The 8,940-nt window shown below is 37.5% G+C and overlaps 1 protein-coding gene across 4 annotated transcripts in view; it reads right to left on the bottom strand.

Moving 5' to 3' along the window:
- Positions 1 to 6,134: 6,134 nt before the first annotated feature.
- Positions 6,135 to 8,940, bottom strand: part of col15a1b (collagen, type XV, alpha 1b) — a 102,681-nt gene continuing 99,875 nt past the window's right edge. For all 4 annotated transcript variants that reach the window (XM_041804289.1, XM_041804286.1, XM_041804288.1 and 1 more), the window contains one exon: positions 6,135 to 8,006. In XM_041804289.1, coding sequence (XP_041660223.1) covers positions 7,784 to 8,006 — 223 coding nt within the window. In that variant the 3' untranslated portion in view covers positions 6,135 to 7,783. The remainder of the gene's footprint in view (positions 8,007 to 8,940) is intronic.

Here is an 8,940-nt window from a genome sequence, read left to right as displayed (position 1 = left end):
GCATTTCAACTGGTAATTTTGACTCATATAATGTTCTGAGCTTTAAGATTCATGACTCTATTTTTTAAGAAATATTTTGACTTTTTTAACCATTTTGTATTTTACCTCATATTTTCAACTCCAAACTTTGACATCATAATCCCGTAGTTAAACCTTTTAGATTCACAATTTAAAATTTGGAATCATATTTTGACTTTTAATTTCATGATTGCAAATTTTATTTCATATTCTGACCTTTTAAACTCATTGTTACGGCCGCCGCCGTCTGGGAATCTTTACCTCCCCATTTGAGTGTGTGTGTGCTCGTGTGTGTGAGTGTTCTTGTTTGCCTGGCACTCTGCAGCTCTCAGGTTGCCCCTGCTGCATAGGCTTATTGCAGTGATTCCATCCACCTGTGTAGAAGAAGCCTGATTGGCCTGGAGGTCCTGCAGCCTAATCCACCAACCAGAAGAGAGTGCAGAGGATAAAAAGAGCCAGCCACCAGAAGACAGCAGCAAGCTGTAACCAGCCATGCTCACGTGCCTCTTGCTAGTTGACATTATTGTTAAACTATTGTATCTCTGTAACTTTGTTGAGGCACTAGTCTTTTGTGGTTTTTGGATAGTCTAATTAGTTACCTTATACACACACTCCGTTTATCTGCTATTTTGGGTGCTGTTTTGTGATTCTTTTGTTAATTAGGGTAGTTAGGTTTTTGGTTTCTCTTGTGTTGCTAAAGTTTAGTTTAATAACTCTAAGTTAGAGTCTCTTTTTGTTCTCGTTTTTCCATTTTGCACAGCACCTTTTTGTCCTTAGTTGCCTCACTTTTGTTTGTCAACCCAACTTTACTTTTGTTAATAAATAACTTTATTTAAACCTTGAACATCTAGGTTTTTTTTATGTTACTTCCCTTTACCCTAGCAAGCTGGTTGTAACACTCATGATTTTTACTTCTTTCTTATATGTTTGCCATTAAAAAATATTATTTTTCAATTTCATGTTTTGACCTTTTTAAACTAATAAAATTATCTTTCTCAGATTGTGAGCCTTTTAACTTATCTTTTTGACCTTTTTTGAAGTCAAAATATCAAAAATCATATATCATTAGTGCTAAATTTTTTTTTTATATTTTATTACCGGTGAACAAGGTTGACAGTTTCTAGTTTAAAAAGGTGACCCTGTTAGGTCCTCAGGTTAGTCCTGAATCCAGAATCTGGCCCCTGCTGTGACTGAGTTCGACACCCCTGCAAACGGTGTTACAGATGGGTGCTGTTTCTCCGCGGAATTTAGTGAATTTTTGGTAACAATGGGCCATAAAACAATGTTGGCTTAAAGTACGCACTATTGAAAACTTTTGAAGCATTTCATATTTTACCCAGAAGCTTCTGTCTTTTTGGCACTGTTTTGCATAGCAGGCTGTGGCTACCGGTTACGGTACTTGCTTTTGCATTGCAAAATAGTGACAAACACACACAGACTTTCTGGCTGTAGAATAAAACGTTTGAAAAATTTTGATGGTGTGTACATCTGAGCCAGCATTGTTATGTGGCACAGTTTTTACCAAAAACTCACTAAATTCCACTGAGGAACTCATCTGTTATGCTTTATAGCCTAGCTACCGGGCCAGTAAAACCAGTGTGTTCTTCAGTGAGCAATGCTCACTGAGATCACTGGAGGCTAATGCTACCACTACTGCTAGGTACCTCATACAACTCAACTTGAAAAATACTGAAATATCCCTTTAACCTTAGTAAAATTGTCTGGCCAGCCAGTGGGCTGTTCATTTGTTTTGTAAAAATTTCTCTTACTTACAAAATACCATAGACCAGCAGAAACCACCACAGCAGCCACAGTTAATACATTTTTCAATGCAATAAACAAACATGAACAATAATAGAAGAGACACATGTTGCTCATAGAAGCTTTCCTGTACTTTCATGATTACAATATTTCATCAGAAACAGTCCCGTCAGAAAGAATCCCCATCATCTTTACCTGATACTTGGAACGCAGCACACGTTTGACCTCTTTTCAAAGGGGGGGCGGGGGGGGCGGATGAAATCATCAACTACTGGCCCATCTCCAAACTTTCCTGTCTTCCAAAAGTATTAAAGTCATTGGTGAATCATCAGCTGCGCACCTACCTAGCTTCAAATAACATCAGTCAGGGTTCAGATCAGGTCACAGTATAATTTCAGCATCTCTTGTCATAAATGACATTATCACCTCAATTGAAATGGTCAGAAATGTGTTGCCATGTTTGCTGATCAGTCAAAAGCCTTTGACTCAGCTGATCATTCTCTTCTGTTATGTCTGCTTTCTAAAATTGGTGTTGATGAGACTGCATGTACCTGGTTTCAAAATTATTTAACAAATAGTACTCAAGCAATTGTTGCAGACAATGTAAGGTGCTGCTTAGCAATGGTATCACAATATGGTAACCTTTAGATTGACTCCTCATTTGACCAGTTGGGACCTTCCTTACTCTATCTACAGTCTACATTCACCAATGAGGGCCAGGGGTGGGGGAGGTGCCTGCCTCTCCTGTAATGTCACCAACCCATGCCATATAAGGACTGGCATGCTGCCAGTAACGTAAATAATATAGTTTGTGAATAATATCAACATCTATGTAAATATGAGTACAGGATAAAATACCATTGTTATATATTCATATTTCTGTTTCTCCATCATAACACGTTTTTATGACTGTTTTTAATGCTCAATATTTATGCACAGAGCTGCAAAAATGCACCTTATTCTATTTCTCTATTTCTGTGCTGATAAGGTTTTGGACTACAGACAGGAGACACCTGTCACCTTTTCCTAAGACCGTGACAAAGCCTGCATGTTGAAGCATTCAGGAGTAGCAGCCTTTTTGTTTTAGATATATGATCATGGTTAGCTGCCAGAAGTCCTTTTTGGAGTCCCAGTTTGAAAACATCTGGACATAAAAACAGGTGTAAAATCCAAATTTTCTGTGCTTTTGTCATTGACTTTGACCCTGAACTAGCAAGGCTTCATGTTTCAGTGCAGTTTTTTTATACGTTTTCGAGCAAATACCTCCCAGCTACAGTCATCTACAGGTGTCTGTTTCACTGTAAAAAAACATGTACATTTATGCTTGTATGGGAGCGTTCCAAGATGAATGTGAAATATAACCATGCAGTGGATATTTGAAACAGTCTATCTGGTGTGTCACGTTAGTTCTAAAGCTACTAAAGCTCCAAATCCATGTATTGATGTGTTGATTTGAAAATAGGGTGGCCCACTGGAAATGCCTGGGCTTTTTTTTCTGGCACAGTGAAAGTATTTCAGAGTCAACGCCACTTAAAAAAAAACACAAAATCAGACATTTATTCAGTGAGCACCAGTCAGTCAGTACAAACACATTTTTTTTTTCTTCAGAAGCTCAAGTTTTGTTTGAACAGAAACATCATAAAACAACACTAGGAAATCTGACTTCAAAAATAAAATCAAAATACTTCAAACACTGGGACTATTTCCTCTTTACAGGCAGGAAACAGGAAGTACAACCCAATCAGTCATTTAGTGTGTGCCATACAAAACCTACATCTACAGAGTAAAAAACATTTGGACAATAACAACACACAAACAGTTTATATATTTATATACATGTTCCAACTTCATTAAATCTCAACATTAACTTTCTATCCCAAAGCTAAGTCCTGCTACTGTATAAATTAATGATAATTACTCATTGATTTCAAAGCTAATGCTAACGCTAAAGCACTGATGTGAATGTTAGGATTAGTTCAGGGGTAAATGTCAGTAGAAAACCTTAAATCATCCTGATATGGACTTTAATTTGTAATCAAAATCATCTTTAATACTGACAAATAAATGCAACACATTTATAACACAGTGTACTTAATGTTTTCAGAAGGGGGCGCTGTGCTGGGGTTATGACTGTCTTTAATGTTAACTATTAAACTCTCCTGTTTTTATTTTTTAAATCTTTATATTAATTTCTCCTAATGCATGAAGAGCCCCTTGTATAGATATATATTCTAATTATAGTAATATCAAAAATGAACAAATTTGAATAATGAATACTTTTGGTAAAAACCTGACAGTAGTTTTGGCTCTTAAGGGCCCAGAGAGAAAATGACAGAAACAGAACTAACACTGAAGAACACTCACTGTCCACTTAATTAGGTACGCCTGTTGAACTGCTCGTTAACTTAATTATCTAATCAGCCAATCACATGGCAGTAACAAATGCATGTAGACATGATGAAGACAATATGCCAGGTGTTTTTATACATAACTCTAAATTACAATACTGTAGTTTTTAGATGTTAGGCTCAAATTTGTCTACTTATCGAAGTTTGTGTTCTATAAAACTAAATTTCAAAATAGGAGTCCATAATGGCATTAACAGAGACTCTTTATGTTTCTTTCCTTGCAAAGAAAGAGAAAACAGATTTATCCCAATGGTTTGTAGCCTTTAAACTGCATATGATATTGTACATTTTGCAAAGCAGCTACGAGTATTTCAGATTAAATGTAACATTTCTGTGTGACCTTCCTTTTTAAAATTTGCAGCCTGTTGCACCAGCTATGCTTATGAGGGTGCTTTGATTTAAAATAAGTCAGTGCACCGTTAAATCCTTCTATCTCTGGTAACCAGATTTCTTTGCTGTCTAGTTGAGTTTGGAGTCTGCCCGGTCAGGTAGCCTGCTGCAGCCAGGTAGATGCAGGTGTGCAGGAGGGGCTGTAGGAGAATAAAGGGTTACCTATGCTCTATGTCTGAACCACAGACAGATACGGACAGACCTTTCTGTCTATACTCTGCATTCCTTTTTTTCCATTTTTCATCCATTCAAAGAAGACACAGCTAAAAAAAAAAGGTAATCAAACTTTCTGAGGAAATATAAAATACGGACATATCAATGATGTTAGCTAACCTGGGCACAACAAAAAACAAGAGCACAACCGGGCAGAGGATGGACCATTCTTTCTTCACTCTGTACATATGGAGCTGCAGCAAAGTAGCTCGGTGAGAGACGACAACCTCTAGTGGATTGGTTTTTCAACGTCCACTCCAAAATAACAGACATACATCAGTATGAGGTTATTGACTACGGAAGAGGATAATGGACACCTTTGAAGGAGAAAATAATTTTGGGCAGGTCGAGGTAAAGTCAAAATGACGAGACAACAGTTGAAACTTGCTTTTACAAACAACCGATTTTAGACACTGTGTGTATATGTGCTTAAGAGAAAGAATCTCTTTGTTGTTAAATAAAGTTCAAAAACCACAGATCTATTTTCCTGCATGCATAGAGCATAAAAAAGCCTTAAAGGGAAAGTATGAGCTGCATGGAAGGATTTTGTTTGTAATACTGGTTTGAAGACTTTTTTTTTTTTTAAATGAAGCGTAGCGTTAGGTCATGCAGGACATAGTAGTCATACGCCAAGCCATGATCAGCTAACGTCCAGCTCATCTCAATTATCACCTCTCAGCTCCTACAGCCAATCACAGCTCTTTCTCTAAACACATGGTCCATTTAAATATGACGTCCTTCTCACTAATCTCTGCTTCATCAATGCTAATTACCACAATGCTGCTGCCGGCAAAGCTTCACCTCCTCCACCCCAGCCTCCTCCTTTATAACCTAAAGCCTGTTGTACCCTCATATTTAGATCATGCTACGGTGTATACAGCAGGTGTGTCAAACTCAAGGCTCAGGGGCCAAATCTGGCCCATGTTACAGTTCTATCCGGCCCACAAGATCACAGCATATTTTTATTATAACTGGCCCACTGGTATGACGGCTGCAGATTTCCTCCGGAATAAAAATTTAAACTTAACCTTGATGATTCAAAATATCCTTGTGAAGTCAATAAAATCTGAGAAGGAAAGAGTCAAATAATCAGATAAAAGTCCGGAACGTAGGAAAAGAAATTCATTTCTGTTTCCATTTAACCCTTTAAAGCCTGGATACACAAATTACAGCCAAAAAAATTCAAATATTTTTGTAACTGAAATGAATATTTCACTTTCTACTGAAATCCAAAAAATATGTATAAGGTGTTTTTGGTAACTGATAATCCACTTGAGGGCATTTTTTTTAAAGTAGTTTATTGATATTGATGACTAGATAGAGGTATCATAAAAGTATGTATCAAATATGATACAATAGGCTTTAAGGGGTTAATATTTTTAATTTTGTGGCACATAGATGGCCTAGCGGTCTAAGGCATGACCCATTTACACCGCCAGCCCGGGTCTGAATCCGGCCTGTGGCCCTCCGCCGCATGTCTCTCCCCACTCTGGTCCCATTTCTGACTCTATCCACTATCCTCCTCTGTCAAATAAAGGTATGAAAAGCCCTAAAAAAATAAAATAAAAAGAAATTTTGCATCTCAAAATTATGACTCAAATTTATGGTTTCGACTTTTTATTATACTCTGACCTGAAACATATATTTGCTTTTTATATGATATTTTGAACTTTTAATGTCACAATTTTAAAATTTAAGTCACATGTTTACCTTTTTAACTCATACTTCAAATTTGATCTAATTTTGACCTTTTCATCTCCTAACCTTGGCTTTTTGATCCCATATTTTGAGCTTTCAGAATCCCAATTTGATATTTGACCTCATATTTGACCTTTTAAAGTCACTGTGACTTACTTTGTCTTATATTTGCCTTTTAAAACATTTTTCAAGGGTTTTTTTTTTTTTCATATTGTATTAGCGGTGAAATGAGGTTGACATTTATGGCTCAATGTTGACCATGTTAGGGTCTAGGGTTAGACCTTAATCCAGATCCCGGCCTGTGCTGTGATTGAGTTTGACACTCCTGGTATACAGTATGCATTGTATACAGTATACAGTGGTGAAATCAACATTAACATGAGATACTTTAATGTTTTTTTATTATTGAATGGTGGAAAATTATCTCCCAGTAAGTCCCAGAAAATCTCCCAATATTTCTAAGGGATATAGTCGATCATGGAGAATATACTGCTGACTCCAAACAGCCACTAAAACCCTCAGCCACATGGCATTGTCTAAGTTTTTACACTGTTTTAAAACATCAACATTACAGCTGGGTTTATGGAGGACTTAACACCTTAAAGGAGGTAGGTGTAACATTACAGTAACATGTTTACACATGGCTGGTGCAACCCACGGCACATTAAAGGCGTTTAAGTCAACACTACTTGTCTCACATTTTGTAATTTTTGCATTTGTGACATTACTAAACTTACTTTATTTTACCGTGCAAAATTTACATCAAACTGCAACCAATTGCTGCATGGAGTTAATGAAATATTACACCTAAAGCCTTAATGATTATCAGACAAACTTTGAAAAATATCTGAAAATATATAAAGATAACAGACTTACAGCTCTGGACACAAAACCCTGGCATGGTCTGATGTCATTTAGACTGAAATCCAGAGACATCTTTCACTTTAAGGAGATTTTGTGATGATATTGTGTGCTGCAAAAAGCTGAAGGTAAAAATAAATAACCTGACGGCTGCAGCATGATGAGGTGTTGGACTACGGATTGGTAATAAAGATGAAAACTATTAAATTGAATAAATTGTGCACGAGCATGCCCATTAATGTGTCTTCCTGCATGTTTGAACACAAGTGCCTTAAATGTTTTGTCTGTGGAGTGATGTGATCAGAACGTGTGTATGTGCCTGCAGGTGTCACTCATTTCAGTTTAAATGTATGTGCACAGCGTCACATTGTTACTCTGCTCTTCCATCATTTATTAGTTGTTGTGTTCATGGATATTTGTGTTTCCCTTGTGTCTCAGGTCCTCTTTTGATGCGTGTTCCCCACATATGTGTTCTCTATACACAGCACTATGTAGTGGTTGGAGCAGGAGCGTGTGTGCTGTCCCAGCAGTCGTCCTGTCTGCAGCAGAGCGGCCTGCCCCGTCACCGCCATGTCACCTGTCCTCCATGCCTCGCAGTAGTTTGTGGTCAGACGGATTCCTACAGCGCTGGAGCCATGCCAAACTAGTTTCTCTGGCCTGGGAGAGGAGGGGGAAATACATAGATGTTAGTGAGACAAACGGCAAGAAAGATAACTGGAAAACCGTTATGCCAAGTGTGATTGGACTCTTTCCAATCTTGTGACTAGACCTCTTATCTCCAGTGAAGGTCAATCTTAATGCTTCAGCATACCAAGACAATTTGGACAATGCTATGCTTCCTACTTTGTGGCAACAATTTGGGGATGGCCCTTTTCTATTCCAACATGACTGTACCCCAGTGCACAAAGCAAGGACTGTAAAGACATGAGTCAATGTGGAAGAACTTGACTGGCCTACACAGTGCCCTGACCTCAACCCCATCAACCACCTTTGGGATGAGCCCAGAGCCAGTGGTAGAATGAATGGGCACAAATTCCCATAGAAACTCTCCAAAATCTTGAGGAAAGTCTTTTAAGAAGAGTGGAGGCTGCAAAAGGGGAGCCGTCCATATCTAAGTACATGATACAGTATCGGTTACTACACTTCATCTAAGGAAGGGGTGTCAAACTCAAGGCCCGTGGGCCAAATCCAGCCCGTGGAACGACAATATCTGGCTCACTAGATCATATCATATTTGTATTAAAACTGGCCCACCAGTATGAGGTGTGCAGAAATCCTCCAGTATAAAAATGTAAACTTCAACTTGATTACTTAAAATATCCTTGTTAAGCCATAAAAATTAAAAAAAATTATAGAGTGAGAAAAATAACATAAAAAGTCAAGAATGTGGGGAAAGAAATTAATTGGGGGTTTTATTTCATATTTTCAGTTTCGCATCTCAAACTTATGATTTTGACTTTTCAACTCATAATTTGGACTTTATATGTCACATTTTTATCTTATAGATTCCCAATTTTTAATTTTAAGTCAAATTTTGACCTTTTCGACTTCTTACTTTGGCTTTTTAATTGCATATTTTGACTGTAAAACT

Source organism: Cheilinus undulatus, linkage group 13 (genome assembly GCF_018320785.1).
Source record: "Cheilinus undulatus linkage group 13, ASM1832078v1, whole genome shotgun sequence".
NCBI classification, from domain to species: domain Eukaryota; kingdom Metazoa; phylum Chordata; class Actinopteri; order Labriformes; family Labridae; genus Cheilinus; species Cheilinus undulatus.
The sequence above is the reverse complement of the archived record's forward strand: the minus strand, read 5'-3'. Positions and strand labels throughout refer to the sequence as shown.